At 33.5% G+C, this 17,607-nt stretch overlaps 1 protein-coding gene across 1 annotated transcript; it reads left to right on the forward strand.

Moving 5' to 3' along the window:
- Positions 1-462: 462 nt before the first annotated feature.
- Positions 463-5,190, forward strand: LOC147814233 (uncharacterized). Its single transcript, XM_087160283.1, has 3 exons — positions 463-1,059; positions 1,214-1,712; positions 1,859-5,190. Exons 1-3 carry the CDS (start codon positions 463-465, stop codon positions 5,188-5,190), a joined length of 4,428 nt encoding a protein of 1,475 aa, XP_087016409.1.
- Positions 5,191-17,607: the final 12,417 nt, after the last annotated feature.

Raw genomic sequence — 17,607 nt, forward strand, 5'->3', positions numbered from 1 at the left:
ATAGCTTCATAAATTAATACGTATAGTTCAACTATATTTTTAATTTATTTATCAATAGATGGTGTCCAAAGGGTCTATTAAAGGTACTTACGTATTAACGCAACAAGGCCAAAATTCGCATAAATTGCCAAATTTGGCGACCCTACTTACGGCAACCCTACGTGCTATACGTGGTTTTTCGTAATACCTTATCGAATTTATATGGCGCCAAGCTCAAGCTGTTAATGGCGAAGACGGTTTTCAATCAGTGCTAAAAGCAATAGCCAAAAGATTTCCGCCGAAAAAATATCCGCCGAAAGAATAACTTACTTTATCTATTGGTACCTATGTAGCATATTTGCTAATTCTGAACTCTACTCTCCCACCGAAAAAAGTGTTTATAACCCAGTTAATACTGTCTGGTTTTTATTTTGTAGATACAAGGACAGATTCATCATCGAATTGGATCATTAATAATTAATAATGCCGCGACCAAGACTATCGAATCTTTCCCGACAAAGCCGTGATGCAAGAAGAATACGAAATACTGCAAATGAAAGGACTGAAGAAGAACAAGAAATTGCACGTGAACAGCGCCGCGATAGTATGGCTCGACTTCGTGCTTCTCAATCACGAGAGCAAAGTGAAGCAGCCCGTGAAACAGCTCGGTTGGCAATGCAGAATCGTCGAGCGAACAACAGAGGTCAACAAATAGATAATTTGCGACGCAGAACAAGATATTTATCAAGTGCTGATTTGAATCGAGCAGCGTTTCAATACGATTGCAGCAATGATTACAGCTTGCATCCTAGCGTTTGCATTGGGCAAATGGACGTAGTTTGCGAGTATTGTGGTGCATTAAAGTTTTCCGGAGAAACGCCTGGATTATGCTGCCTTAATGGTAAAGTGAAATTGCCATTGTTGACTCCGCCACCTGAGCCATTGTATTCATTGCTTTGTGGCGAAACACAAGAATCACGCCACTTTCTTGCAAATACTCAAAAATACAATGGTTGTTTCCAGATGACGTCATTTGGGGCAGATATTATCGAAGAACGGGGATTTAATCCGACATTTAAGGTATTTATTTTTGTACTTATATAGAATGTAGTTAAAGAATAACTTACTTTATCTATTGGTACCTATGTAGTATATTTGCTAATTCTGAACTCTACTCTCCCACCGAAAAAAGTGTTTATAACCCAGTTAATACTGTCTGGTTTTTATTTTGTAGATACAAGGACAGATTCATCATCGAATTGGATCATTACTACCTTTCGAGGATACACAGAATAAATTTTTACAAATATATTTCATGGGCAACATGGAAGAACAACTTGATCGACGCCTAGAGATCAATGCAGGAATGAAGCGAGCAATTCTTCAAGACTTGCAGTGTCTGCTTCATGAACATCATGCGTTGGTCAGGTTGTTTAAAAGTGCTTTAGAGCGCATGCCAAGTGATGACTATAAAGTTGTTATCAAAGCAGATAAACGACCATCTGGAACACACGAAAGGACATTTAATGCTCCAACAGTAGACGAAGTTGCCATCCTGATTGTTGGTGAACAATTGGAAAAACGCGATATTGTGCTTACACGTCGCGATACTGGGCAACTGCAACAAATATCTGAAACTCATCGATCATATGACACATTGCAATACCCGCTGATGTTTTGGCAAGGAGAAGATGGATATTATTTTAATATTAAAATGAAAAATCCATTGAATGGTGAGTATCAGTATCATAATTTATTTCATTTATTTGTGAAAGACACTGATTTAAAATAATGTTTATTAAAAAAATGGTTAATGTCTGTATTGTTTGCCTTTAAAATTTGCCTTTGAAATGGTTAATTATCAAATTTTTAATTTCAGGTGAAGAAACTACAAAGAAAGTTAGCTCAATGAATTATTACGCATATCGTTTGATGATTCGTCAAAATGCTGACAACTATTTGCTGCGGTTTCGTCGATTGTTTCAGCAGTATTGCGTTGACATGTATGTAAAAATAGAAACGGAACGTTTAACATTCATTAGGTTGAACCAAGCCAAACTGCGTTCTGATGAGTACATCCATTTACGTGATGCAGTTAGTACTGAAGGAAATGCAGCTAATATTGGTCGATTAACTATTCTGCCGGCGACATACATTGGTAGTCCACGTCATATGCATGAATATGCACAAGATGCAATGACATATGTTCGTCATTACGGTCGGCCCGATCTCTTTATTACTTTTACCTGTAATCCAAAATGGATAGAAATTACTCAATTGCTGCTTCCCGGACAAACATCAAGTGATAGACACGACATCACAGCACGTATATTCAGGCAAAAAATTCGGTCCCTGATGAACTTTATTGTTAAACAACGCGTCTTTGGAGGTACTCGATGCTGGATGTATTCAATCGAATGGCAAAAGCGAGGCCTGCCGCACGCACACATTCTTATTTGGTTAGTGGAAAGAATTCAGCCTGACCAAATAGATGATATCATATGTGCTGAGATTCCTGATTATGAAGTCGATCCAGACCTACATGATGTTGTTACTACTAATATGATTCATGGACCGTGTGGTGCCATCAATCCCCAATCACCTTGCATGGTCGATGGAAAGTGCTCTAAACGATATCCACGGAAATTAACGGCGGAGACTGTCACTGGCAATGATGGTTATCCGCTGTATCGGCGTCGATCACCAGATGACAACGGTCGAACTGTCACAACGAAAGTGAAAAGAATGGATTTCGTTGTCGACAACAGTTGGATTGTTCCATATTCGCCACTTATTTCTAAATCGTTCAAGACACATTGCAACGTTGAATACTGCAATTCAGTTAAGTCCATTAAATATATTTGCAAATATGTCACGAAAGGCAGTGATATGGCGGTTTTTGGATTGCAATCCTCGAATACCAACGATGAAATTTCACGCTATCAAGTTGGTCGTTATGTGAACTGTAATGAAGCGATTTGGCGTATATTCGCATTTCCCATTCACGAACGTCATCCTACTGTTACGCATTTGGCGGTGCATCTGGAGAATGGTCAACGAGTATATTTCACGGCTTCGAATGCTACGCAACGTGCTGAAACACCTCCAGCAACTACATTGACCAGTTTTTTTGCAATCTGCCAAAGCGATCAGTTTGCACGAACTTTGCTTTACTCGGAGATGCCACGTTATTATACTTGGAATGCTTCATTGAAGAATTTTCAAAGACGGAAGCAAGGCGATGCGGTTCCTGGGTATCCAGATGTGCGTTCTACTGATGCTCTTGGTCGTATGTATACAGTTCATCCAAAGAATAATGAATGTTTCTATTTGCGGTTGTTGCTGGTAAATGTGCGTGGGCCAACGTCATTTGAGTCACTACGAACTGTTAATGGTGTAATATTCCCAACATATCGTGCTGCATGTGAAGAATTGAAGTTATTAGAAAACGATAGTCATTGGGATACGACAATCGCTGAAGCCATTATCTCTGCATCTCCAAGTCAGATACGCACATTATTCGCTATCATAATTTCGACATGTTTTCCATCAAACCCATGTAACCTGTGGCACAAATACAAGGATAACATGTCAGAAGATATTTTACATCAAATTCGTGTCAGTTCCAGAAATCACGATATTGAGATGAATGAGGAGATACATAATCGTGCTTTACTATTGATCGAAGATATGTGTTACCTCATGTGCGGTAATTTATTAATCAGGTTAGGAATGCCAGCACCATATCGTGAAATGAATGACGCATTTAATCGAGAATTGGAACGGGAACGTGAATATGATCACCAGGAATTAGATTTAGTTGTTCAAACGAATGTACCCCTGTTGAATTACCAACAAAAGGAAGTTTATGATACTTTAATGAAGGCAATCGATAACGAATATGGTGGTTTATATTTCCTAGATGCCCCTGGTGGAACTGGCAAGACATTCCTCATGTCATTAGTTTTAGCAACTGTTCGGGCGAGATCTAACATAGCGGTTGCAGTTGCTTCTTCTGGAATAGCAGCCACATTGTTAGAAGGATGCCGTACGGCTCATTCAGCATTCAAATTACCGTTAAATCTTCAAACTATTGAAGAACCAACGTGTAATATTGCAAAACACTCAGCAATGGCCAAAGTTTTAGCGGTATCGAAAATCATCATCTGGGACGAATGCACAATGGCGCATAAACGTGCATTAGAAGCACTTAACCGAACATTAAAAGATTTACGCAATGACTCGAGATGTTTTGGAGGAGCAATGATTTTACTTTCTGGCGATTTCCGCCAAATACTGCCAGTAATTCCAAGATCTACGGCTGCCGACGAAATAAACGCTTGCCTCAAATCGTCAAATCTATGGCGCCATGTGAAGAAACTGCAACTGACAACAAACATGAGAGTTACATTGCTTAATGATACATCTGCTGAAGATTTCTCGGAGCAATTGCTGACTATCGGTAATGGTCAAGTACCTGTCGATGAATCGAGCGGATTAATATCATTTCCAAATAATTTCTGTAATTTTGTCTCATCAAAAGACGAACTTATCAACAATGTATTTCCAGAAATTATTTCTAACTACAAAAATTATGAATGGATAAGTGAGCGAGCAATTTTAGCGGCTAAGAATAAAGATGTAGATGACCTAAACTACATAATTCAAAATAAGATCATTGGAACAATGCATTCATTCAAATCTATTGACTGCGTCACAAATGAAGATGAAGCCACCAACTATCCAATTGAATTTTTAAACTCTTTGGACGTGCCTGGCTTACCACCGCACAATTTACGCCTAAAGGTTGGCTCCGTAGTAATCATGCTTCGAAACATAAACCAACCAAAACTGTGCAACGGTACGCGTTTGGTGGTTAGAAAATTGATGAACAATGTAATTTACGCTACGATAATGATAGGAAAATTCAAAGGTGAGGAAGTTCTCATTCCGAGGATACCGATGATCCCAACCGATATGCCGTTTGAATTTAAAAGACTTCAATTTCCGATACGTCTTGCATTTGCCATGACCATCAACAAATCACAAGGCCAATCCTTAAAAGTTTGTGGTTTAAATCTAGAACATTCATGTTTTTCCCATGGTCAATTATACGTGGCATGTTCACGGGTCGGAAGACCATCTGCGTTGTTTGTTTTTGCGCCTGATAATAAAACAAAAAATGTCGTGTATCACAAGGTACTTAAATGAAGAGCAACCTATGTACTAAAATACAGAAATAATTATGAATGATTGATGTAGAAATTTAATTTTTTTTGTATTTTTTCCAATAAAAAAAAAATCTGCTTATTTATTGACATTAAGGCGGAACAAAGTTCGCCGGGTCAGCTAGTATATATATATATATATATATATATATATATATATATATATATATATATATATATATATATATATATATATATATATATATATATATATATATATATATATATATATATATATATATATATATATATATATATATATATATATATATATTTTTCTTTTTTTTTTCTGAAAAAGTTATGTATGAATGCTGAAACATGAAGGAAGAAATTTTTTTTACTGTACTACTGTATCGTTTTATGTTAAAAGGGCATTTATTTTTCATGCTTTGTTTAGAAACATAAAGAGACCAAAGAACATCTTAAGGGATTGTGGATCTCATTTCAAATCAGCTTAAGTAAATAGAATTAAATTGTTTGTTATTATTTGAATTAACAGTATTTGCTTATGCTTACATGGTTACTGTTACTTCATAGCCTAAAATAATAATTTTTTGTTTTGTAATCAAATGGAGAAGTGTATTATTTCTTCTTAGTCTAAATCAACTACAGTTTAAATGGTCATAAGAAGTATATTAAATTCTTAATTTATTTACCATTTGTATCAATGTTAATGTACTCAAAGTTTGGTATGAAATAAAACCTAATATAAAAAAGAAGCTGCTTTTGTACATAGTCTTAAAAAAAGCTACAAGTAAAGTTTCATTTTTTCATAACAGGTTACACATATAAATTTTTTTTTTTTCATTTTTTTATCATGGCTAAAATAAATTTTCATAAATTTCATACAGAAAATGAGATTTGTTAAATATTTAGTTAATTTTTTACGCATGAAAAAAAAATATATATAATTTTTATTTTATTTGCATGTATAGAATTGGCATTTTATGTATAATCTGCACTAAGGCTCTTTCTCATACTGTTTAGCAGTTTTGGAATTTTGACATTTTTTTCAAAAAATTATTGAATATAGCTTTTTTTTATTTTTTTTTATTTTTGTCGTTTCTTAGATGACCCTTTGACTATCCTTGGGCTGCAACCCGCAAACAGTAAGCCTATACTTATCCCCATGATTCATGCATAGTATGAAAAGGCATACCCCATAAATTTAACAGTACTTTTTATTATTTATTTTTAATTGTTTATTTGTAAAATCGCTGTTTGAACTCTAATGCACCATTGAAAAAGATTTTCCTTAGAGCATGAGTGGTGAGTTTTCATTGCTTATTACTAAGGAAAATAGTGAGGTTAACTGGTAATCAATAAATAATGTTTCAATTTTGATTTGCTACGTTTTATATATGAATTAATTGTATTTGAAGAGAAGTGTGCTTATGATGGAGCTTAAACTGGGCTAACTCTTTCTAGATGAAATTTCATTTATAGTTTAATGACAGCATTACCAGAATCGACTATACTGTTCCAAACGTCAATGATATTAAAAACTCTAAGAAAGCTCATCAATATTTGCAACATGCCTGATAAACCTAGTATGAAACACAAGGATAAAAGCAGCAGAATTTTATTTATTTACTTCTTTTTTTTTCTTTTCCAGAGTGACTTCGACATTCTAAATACTTCTCAATATCGTTTGAACACTAAGTTGTTCGTTTTTTCGTAAAATCTATGCAACTTTTTGCAATAGCTCATTCTAAAGAGCGGTCGAAAATATGAGCACAAATGCTATGTCAATTCGCATTTCCATCTATGAAGTTAAATTCAAGAATTTAAAAATATTTTCACATTACAGTAAAATTCATTTGTCCAAAACTAATGTTGAAGTTCCTTTAAGAATTAAATATTATTTGTATTTTATTCATTAATGATTATAAAAAGAAGTGTATTTTAAAAGGTATGAAACATTTTATATCATTCTTAACATCATAATTTTTCAACATAATTTTGAAGAGACGTAGTAATTACAGGAAGTTAAAAAATGATATTTTTAAATTTTAGGTATTAGAAAAGCTATTTATCTTATTAAAATTTAAATTTGATTGTGAAAATTACCTAATTAATAATCACGTAAAATACTGTATATCATACAGGGTGTTCTGTAATTACATCTAACACGTTGTAAAAGCTGCAAATTGATATTTCATAGAGGAGAAAAAACGACAACGTCATCGTATCAGTTAAATTAATTGTTAAATAGGCGGTATGAAAAATAGAAAACCAGTTTGAATGGCCGATGACACACGAACGTGTTAAGCTTTAATCGCCTTCTAAGTTTTGTCTTCTCTAGTAATCACAAGTTTTTAGTCAATCCCACCTTCATCAGTCATGATTCATTAAATTTTGATTTTTTTTCCTTGCCTAATTATTAATTTATGACCCTTAATGTGTGTACTCGTTTTTTTACTTAAATTTCATCAAGGATTTTAAAAATATACATTAAGGTTGAACTTTATCAAATGCCCTGTTTAAGCTGAAACCTTTTATTGTTTTTAAATGAAATTATTACGATAACCAGTTTCGACAACAATGATTGGAGTAGGATGATTTGAATGCAGTTGCAGCGGATCGTCTCGCCATTAAGGCGATAACGAACTATCCTGGAACGCCGGTTTGGCGTGAACATTCAAAGTTGGCAACCCTGCCACAGAGACTGTTTTCCCGCCTTTGGGTTACAGCTTCGACCGGTGTAGCGTCGTAATGTTCACGTTCGTGCTAAGGCACGTGTTTATTTTATTCAAGATGTAAATTTTCTAATTTCCTATTTCATTAAATATGTTTAACTTTTTATCTATGACTGGCATATATTAATTCCCTTTTAGATGTTTATTTAACTTTAAGTATTAATCTTTAAGTAATTAATTTAATTGCATGTGGCTTACCCATGTGCACTTAACAGTCATCCAACTCCATCCAAACTCAAATATGTTATGCAGTTTAAGTAATGATATTTAAGAGCTTTAAATCTGACTCTCAAAAAAAAAATCGGGATATTACTGAAAAATATTGTGATTGGAGCGCGTGGTTTTTATTTTATTTCATAATCGTCGTTCAACAGCCAATCCAATTTTGGGTTTACTGTTACCAATGTTCAACAACGTCGCAATGTAATTTTGTACCCAATCCATAAGACAAGGGATCTTGAATCCAGAAGACTCTTGGATCAAGTGTTGGGAAATTATTTTTATTTAAACTAACCCGCGTTTGCGTTACACGAAGAAAAAAACCACGAAATCCCATAATCCGTCTACCGTGGAGGATATTTTGCATCAGCACTGTAGTAGGTGCGAGCCGGGTGCGGAATTCGTATCGACCAGCCATTATTGGGATTCGAATCTGGTTCACCTCATTCGGAGGCGAATACTCTTTCCCTTGGTTCCATCTTCACTGAGTATTAACTGTACAGGATGTTCCAATTTTATTGTTTTGTCTAAATTTAGTCATCTTCAAAATGTAAATAGCAATTCAATCGTAATTTATGGAAATAAACGGTTTTTTTTTCTCTTAATCCGCAATGATTAATGAGAAGCAACCATGAGGGTTGACCAGCAACGTAAACAATGGGCGGAACTTTCCAGTTTTTAATTATAAAATTACAAACTACGGAGTTGAACATTAGTGGTCGTAAACCCAAAAATTGGGTCAGCTGTTCTAAGACGGATATAAAATAAAATAAAATCTATCTATTATAGGCCTGGATAGTAGGGCACTGAACCCATGCCCAAGAGTTCGTGGAATCATCCACAGCCGGCCGAAGACTGCCCGTGTAGTAAATGGTGACTGATGCAAGTTAAATCTATCGAGTTGCAAAGTCCTCCATGTTCCTATAACAAATCAATACCTCCGAGGGTACTGAAACAAAAATTTCCTTGTCTTGTGAATTTGTTCAAAATTACCAGGTTACAGAGTTGAACATTAGGAGTCGTAAACTTAAAATTGGCTCGGCTGTTCAACGACGGTTATAAAATAAAATCTATATTTTAATAAGGCGAGTGAAAAAGTCTTTCTCACAGTTCAAATAAGGGGAAAAATCAAAACTGTTACTCAATGCATGATTTGAAACCAAAAGTAGACTACAAGACAGGATGTGAATATTAAAGTGCAAGAGCGTTTAGTTTAGAATAGTAAATTAAGAAAAGGACTTCGACAAAGGAATAACATAAAAAGATTAGTTGAAGCGTTTTATGTTACACACACACATATAAATATAGGGAGGAGGGAGAGACTCCCCCCACTCTATAGGTACTGCCGCGGTCATAATTTTACTGCTTATAATCTTAGTTTAACTTAATTACGCCGAGGGAAAAAAATGTAGCTTTAACTTAAACTAAACTCAGTGGCACGACAGCCCCTAGGGGGCCAAGGCCTACTGGGCTCATCTCAGTTTTCTCAGTGCCTGAGGATCGAACCCAGGACCTGTAGCACGGGAGCGCGAAGCACTACCACTCAGCCACCGGGCGTCTAGCTTTAACTTAAGATAATTTAAAATCTGTTCTCCTATTTATATCCAATTATGTTAGAGGCTATGTGTCCTTTTCGCTCGCACTCACTTGTTTTTTCCTATATTTTAAAAACATGAATGTAATTATAAATGGATGCAGAATTTAACAGAGTATTTATAGTTTGTCTAAGCTAAGAACTCCCCCCGCCACATGGTCTGAGGCCGTATGCTGCTATGGATACAAGAATAGCGTATTTCAGGGAAGGTAGCTTGTCGACCGGCCTGTGGAGGGGTTAGGGAACTGCTCTTGCACCAGAAAGGTTCTGGGATCGAATCCCGGGCAAGGCATGGATGTTCTTTTCTTCTCTGTACTATCTGTCCTTACTGCGGGAGCAACGTTGGCCCACCTAATATGGTGCCCTTGTAAGAGAGGCCAACAAATCTGCCCTATGAATGTCCGAATTGACGAACAATGTTAACACAGGCGGGCATTGGGGGGAGAGGAGGGAAGGTAGCTTCTCTTCACTCTAGGGCTAACACAATAGACCGAAAAAAATGTCCTCTTACTCTCACCGAATCTTAGCCAAAATCTGTCCTAAGCAATGACCCCACACCCCTTGAAATAGTTAGACCTCGTTACCATAGTCACCGCCAAGGGTCTTGACAAATGGCTAGGCGAGTTTTTACTTTAGACAAACTACACGTTAAATAGTTCATTAAACATTTTTTTAGAAAAAAATTGCACGTTGAGACATAAAGGTTTGCCACCCCTGGACTAAACCATCCGACAGAGAGTAATGAAATTTGGCATACTAATAGTTCGTCGCACGAAGGTTACTGTTGACATTAAAGCATTCTATTACAAACCGTTCGAGCGAAAAACGGATTGGAATTTTCTTGCGTCATGTCCACTTAATTGCATGTCGGATAATCGAATAACCCGCTTACACGAATGGAACCAAATCATTTTATATGCAACTAATGTTAAACTTCCCCGTTTAAACTGACATTCTTTGTTTTTTGTGCCCGCCTAATTGCATGAAGAAGAGGTACTGAAATGAAAAAAATTTGTTTGTTTTGGAGAAATGCTTCACTAACTAAAATGAAATTTTCGTTTTTCAGTTAAGATAAGGATACAATAGGTGGTCACTTCAAAAGGGTCCTGTTCATTAGTTGGTCTAAACAGGTGTTAGGGGTAAAATTGAAAAAAAAAAATCAATTCTTGCTGCTAGTTATACATTGAAGTGAGCGACGAGTGTTTTACCCCTCTTTGACTTATAGTTCGTTAGAACTCCCCCCGTCACTAAATCTGAGGCCGTCTGCTGCTAAGGAAACAAGAATAGCGCTTTTCAGGGAGGGTAGCTTCTCTTTACTTTAGGGCAGTGTTTCCCAAACTTATGACTTTCGTGTACCCTTTCTAAATTTTTCGTAACGCTGTGTACCACTAATAAAAAAATGAGTGTATTTTTTACTATAAAAAAAATTGCACAAAAGTTAAAAATCACAACTGGCTGTTGACACCACTAATTATTAACTGCTAACTCCGCAAAAAAATAGCAAATAGAAAACTACGTAATCGTAAATTTTCATGGCTAGCTTTGTTTTTAAATAAGTTTGTTTGAAATTTTCGTTTATTGTAAGATATTTCGCATAAGAACGCGTACCCTCGCTAAACTGTTCCCGTACCCCTGGGGGTACGCGTACCACACTTTGGGAAACACTGCTTTAGGGCAATATGAATAAAAAAATTACCTTTCTCTCCCCCACCCGAGACAAAATATATCCTAAATAGTGACCCACGCCCCTATTTGAAATAGTTATACCTTGTTACCATATTCACCGCCACGGGTTCAGACGAATAGGGGAGTTCTTACTTCAGACAAATTGTACTTACTTACACATCTTTTAGAATTATAAAAAGGTACAGAGTGATTTGTTTTGTAGTCAAGATTTTTGGTCCCCTCCTGGTGCGTTATTAGCTTTCATAAGAAAAAATTTCAAAAACATAACACATCAGTATACAGTGTTTCTTTCTCTTAAGTAAGAATAATTATTGCTTAATCCAGAGAATAACTCTGAGAATGGTTGCAAGTTCAGCGAGAAAAGGATGGATTTGAATTAATCGGGGGGGGGGGGAACAATAAATCTGGGAAACGATATATTTAAAAAAATTCCAAACTAAAATAGCTCATTAATTTAGAAATTCTCAAGACGAGGTTAGAAAAAAAAATTAAAAATAAATAATCTGAATATGCGTTTGAAAGGAATAATTGCGTTTGAAAGGAATACGCAATTATTCATGAAAGTCTTAATAGAAACTGAAAGGGAAAATCTAATTTTGATAAATTGACGAATTAAACGGGTATAAAAATAGTCTTCAATTATAGATTTTTTCGGAAGGGATCAAATAATATTTTAGTACCTATATATTATACTATTCACTAATATTGATTTATTTTTATATAACTTTAAATGACATTTATATTTTATGATACTAACACAGATACTATTAATCAAAATTGTTTATTGATCATAAAACTAAGTTTATTTAATCAAAACACTATAATTTGCATTAAATACCATTAAAAATAAAATTTCACAGAAATTTAGGATAGAATATTGCACTCTCCTTTTAATCGAATAACCCTCTCAATAGCATAGATTTGGCTGGAACTGATGATATTCCTTTAAGCGGGGTTGACTGGTTAAGCCTTAGCCGTTGTTTCCTCAAAAATCTTAAAGATGACATCATTGATACTTTATAGCTCTATTTAATAATAATAAAAAAGAGTTATTGCTTGTACTTCAATTAGTTTTTTTTCCCGCTATGTCATAATTTCAATCAACAACAGTTCCGCAATTGACTGATTGTTGACACGTTCTCAGCAGATCACCGAAGTCGAGCATCACTGGCCCCTTTCAGCGTGCGGGTGAAAAACTATTTGGATCAATCTGTGAAGGGACCGAGGGTGTGAGGTATTGGTCCTCGTTTAAATGTTATACCGAAATACTTGACTTCACGCGCATGTCGTCGGTCTATCGAAGCGAAGGGAGCCTCACCTCTGCAGAGTTCAAAATTGTGATGGCATGTCTTCAGATGATTGTCAGGAATGTTTTCCAGACCGTCACCAATAGCCCATTGAGCAGCTTTAGTGCGACGTAAACAACAACAACAATGAAAAAAAAATTTACGTGGTAGCACTATGTCACCAAATTATCTCGAAAGTTACCTGAAATCACGTATTTAATTTGTCACGTCTGTCAAAATATGTTTCGGTATAAGTAAATAATTTAAAAACAGCGGTAATTAAAATATAAAAAAAATTCTTTTGCAATGAAAGGCAAAATTAATGGGAAAGGGGTACTAATTTGCTTAGGAAAAACGTAGAAAATTACTTCAGTTTTATTAACCGCTGTCCCTTTTTTCTTTTTCTCTGGCCTTTTAATTCCTAGTAAGAATATATATATATTTTTGGTATTCCCTCTTTAAAAATAAAAAGTCAAACAGCTGATAAAAAATATTTGTTAGATTATGGTATTATATATTTTACTGAAATATAAAATTCAAAATAATTAGTTTGGAAAAATCTTTTTTTGATTCATATTCAAAAATATATTAATCATTCTGTAAATTAAAGAAGTTTCAATTATAAATAACTGCTTCGCTAAGATTTAAATAACTGCATATTAGTTAAATTGTTTGGAAGTGAGCCGCGTTTGAAATATTTGACTTTTTATGCAGAGAAAGACATGGTGGTTTACATTATATTTAATCTCACCAAATATTATTAAAATTCTAAATTTATTTGTCACTTATCCTGACATGAATAAATACAAAGAAATAATGAAAAAAAATATATTTAATGAAAATTCTGAGTCATATTGTTAATGCTGACGCTCAGTTCATTTAAGTAATGTAATAAATGCATATTAAAATACTAAAAAGTAAGCCATTATGTTACAAAAAGCAACATTTATGGCGTTCAGGTACTTATTCATTTAGATTAATCGTAAACAAGCGCCATACTATTATTGTCGCCAATGATGCTTAATTAATATGGGTAATTCCTATTATATAAATTAAAAAAAATACTTATTTACAAAAATTCCAAGTTAATGGTAAATGTCGATATTATGCCTAGTAATGCTGAATACAGTTAATCTCAATTTTAATGGGCTGAACTACAAAAAACAGGTTTTGTTATGTTTTTGCTTATTAATTTTGTCAGTATATACCGTTCAGTTTTGTACACGATTTCATTGGGTTGTTCAGTTCCGAGTTATTGTTTTTTAATTTTATTAATCCTGTTCGAAGAGTGGATATTCAGCTAGTTGAAAATAAAGAAAAGTTGAATTACAGTTATAAAAATTAGTTCGTTAAAAATAAGTTAACTAACGCTTTTCGTTTCCCGAAACTCTGGTTTTTTTCTCAGGTCAAGAGCTAGCTCTTGTTCAATACTTATTAATATTATAGTCAAATGACTTCTAAACGTACTATTGGACGTATTTTCAAAATTTTAATTAAATATAGTAGCATTAAATTCTAACTTGAGATTCATTTAAACTGAAATAGTTGCAGTGTTATAGTAGTAGCACCTTGGATACATACGTACTATAAAATAGTATCTTTCTCTTGATATACATCTTCAAGAAAGAATAGATAAATGAGATAAATTTTCTTTTGAATATATTTATTTTTAGTGGTAAGAGTACAGCATAAGTAAAAAGTATAAAAAAGGAAGGAAAAAAAATCATTCAAGTTGGATCTGAGAATTTGAATCATGTATATTTGTTTTTGTTCTTAGACAATAGGCAGAGTATGGTAGCTAGCTTGACTCTATGAAGGTGCTTGCAGATGCAATCATATAAGGTCTATGACCACTACTAGTGGCATCATCCTGAGGAAAAGAGAAGCTAAGTCTTTCTTTATAACTATTGTATAGCTGCCAACCTTGGGAATCAAAAATTAGGAACACTATATGCGACAAAATTATACGCCCTAATTACGAGAGAAAGATAAAAATTTAACTATTAAATCATAACACTAATAGACATATATTTAAATATGTAAATTAGTAAAACAAAACTATAAACACTATCTTTTGTGGGAAACTTATAATATTAATATTTTATAATTAGGAATACCGGTATAATATATTAAAAACAAACATTACCTATTAATAAATAATTATTTATCTCCAAATTATAAAACACAAATTATAAATAATAATCTACATCATAAACAAATATTTCTGATGCAAGTGTTTAAATACTACAAAAAAAATTTCCAAAAATAATAATTTAGTGAAATAATCAGCAACAGACAGCTATTGGAATAATATTTTCCAATAAAAAGCTACTAAAAATTACTTTAGCACAATAATCACAGGATGCGTGCTTGTGGCGATCAGAAAAAACGATTGGTTTAAAATCAAAAATTTTATGAAAATTCAGATTTTTAATAAAAATATCAGATTTTCAGATTGGATTTAAAAATTAGGAACAAATCCGAAAAATTCTGAACAGTTGGCAGCTATGCTATTGTCTGCTTAGTCAGCTGTAAAATAAAAGCATTTTTCTAGATAAAAAAATATAAATCATGTTACTTTAAAATTCTACAGTGGATCAGAATCCAATCAAAGACTTCAGTTATATTAATAACTGACAACCGTGCCGGAAAATAAAGAGCTTAATTATTTTTATGAATTTAAAAAATATACAATTATATTTAATACATATAGCAAAATCAATGACTGAAACGTTATCTTTTTACGGTACAGAGATATTCTTCAAACTAAATGAGATTCTGCATAAACCATTGTAGAAAATCAAGTCCTGGTAAACATATCTCACAGAAAAACTTTAAGCAGACAATGCTGTGAGACTATTCCCCGGGACAAACATGAATCATCAGTAGAATCCAGGCAAAAGCTAGAAGAAGAGAACAAGTTGCTTCAAATTAATATTGTAATCAAGATACCTTGTTAAGATTTCAACCAATGGTTAAGTATATAGATAAAAGCACAACTCTTCAAATTGTGAATCTAATAAAGGATTGCATACATTAGTTTGAATCAATTTGAATTACAGAGCGAAAGAACAATTAGCACAGAAGTATACATTTTAAGTTATAAGCACAGATTAACAGAAAAAATTTTTAATTATTAAACCTGGCATATCCATCTTTTTCCACGCATATGGCATACTTGCAACACTTTCAGAGTGGTCTCACAACTCTTTTGGGTGGAAGCATCACTCAAACTCATACTTGGGGATTCGACACATCTGTCACTTTAAAATCAAGACGTAAAAAAGGAGTGTAAATTATTGCAACGTTAGGTTTGTTGCTGGATTTTTTCTTTTAAATTCTTTTTGCAGATCCCCAATTTAGTCAGGTTACTTACATCTGAAAGAGAGGGGAAGATCTGATTAATATTATTTAATATTTCTATTGCAGCATCAATCAGGGTTTACACATAAAGACTAATGGCTTTAAGAACAAGACAATCACAGGACATTACATCACAGCATTTAATAGTTAGTCACAGCACAGATTTTCTTATATTTTCTTTACACAACATAAATGACCCCACAGCCAATTGTTCAGTTGGTGTGTGCACTGGTGAGTCACTGTTTACCCTAGAGACAGCCACATAGGCTTCTTAAAGGCACGAGTCCATGATGGATCATGGAATGTGCATGTTGTGTTATCCCCACGCTGACTTTTAATGATGAGCCAGTACATGTTGATGTGTTTGTCAATTGTTCAGGTTTGATTGCACTGCTCCCAGTTTTTTAGTATCTAATCACCTAAATTCTGTCGACATCACCAGTTCCTTAATGAATACTATTTTCTAAACCGTTTTCAAGAATAAAAATTAAAATCATAAATTAATTTTCTAAACTTATTAGTATCCAGATCAAACATTAAATTAGTTTTTAATTAGAATGCAATAAATGCCACTGATAAAAACAAAAGTAATAAATATTTCTGAAATAATCAAATTAAAAAAATATATATTATTAATTTTATTAATAAAAGAGGAATATACTAACTGGTGGTGCACTGTCTTTTTCTTAACCAGGGTTTGATTAAAGACAAATACTGATAAACATTAAAAGATCATTTAATTCATTATGACTTTAATTATTTTATTAATACTGTAACAATTTATAAACAGTGCTGTACTAACAGTAAACAATCCATACTATTACAATACAGTTGGGGAAAAAAACTCACAATGATTAAGGTAAAATGCCACTGTTAACAATATACAATTCACCGAATAATCAAAACAAAAAACATTATAGTAATAATAGAGAAAGATACTAACTGAGACACTCGTATTAGCTTTTGTTGAGTCTACATCTCATTTAAGCTAACAAAGAATAGAATTAGATTAATCTCCGTGCAATCGAAAATTTTTTATAATCTCTTTCAGTGTTGAACAATATACCCATTGCTATTTTGAAATAGCAATGGGCATTATTCATTAGCGTTATTAGCATTATTCGTTCAGTATATTTTACCAAAGGTGTTTAAAGTGGAAGAGTATTTATAATTCAGGGACAATGCTTTACACCAGCGGTTCCTAACCTTTTGTGAACCATCGCCCCTTTCTCTTTTTGCTCAAAAACCATTCATTGCTGCTTGTGAGCAACCAAACGCTAAGTTATATTTGATTTTAATTTAAATTGTAATGCAAATAAGGAGGCAATTTTATCCTGCCATTTTTATTAATTAAAAAAAAATTTCACCTTTTTTTTCCAAAAAGAAATGATATTTAAAACGGAATAATCAAAACATAAGTACCTTTTTTAAAATTCATATTTTAATGTAATCAAGAAAAAGTTAAAACGTTAGCAACTAAAATTTGAGAAAAAAATGAAGAGTGAGAAAGTACATTTTTACCACTTCATTGACTACCCTGTGCTTGGTGTATT

Source organism: Parasteatoda tepidariorum, chromosome 3, assembly GCF_982258835.1.
Source record: "Parasteatoda tepidariorum strain Cologne lab strain chromosome 3, Ptep-v5.0, whole genome shotgun sequence".
NCBI classification, from domain to species: domain Eukaryota; kingdom Metazoa; phylum Arthropoda; class Arachnida; order Araneae; family Theridiidae; genus Parasteatoda; species Parasteatoda tepidariorum.

Coding starts and splice junctions, on each gene's coding strand:
- LOC147814233 (XM_087160283.1), top strand. CDS start 463: ATGCCGCGACCAAGACTATCGAATCTTTCCCGACAAAGCCGTGATGCA. Junction 1,060..1,213: donor GATTTAATCCGACATTTAAG/GTATTTATTTTT, acceptor TTTATTTTGTAG/ATACAAGGACAGATTCATCA. Junction 1,713..1,858: donor AATGAAAAATCCATTGAATG/GTGAGTATCAGT, acceptor TTTTAATTTCAG/GTGAAGAAACTACAAAGAAA.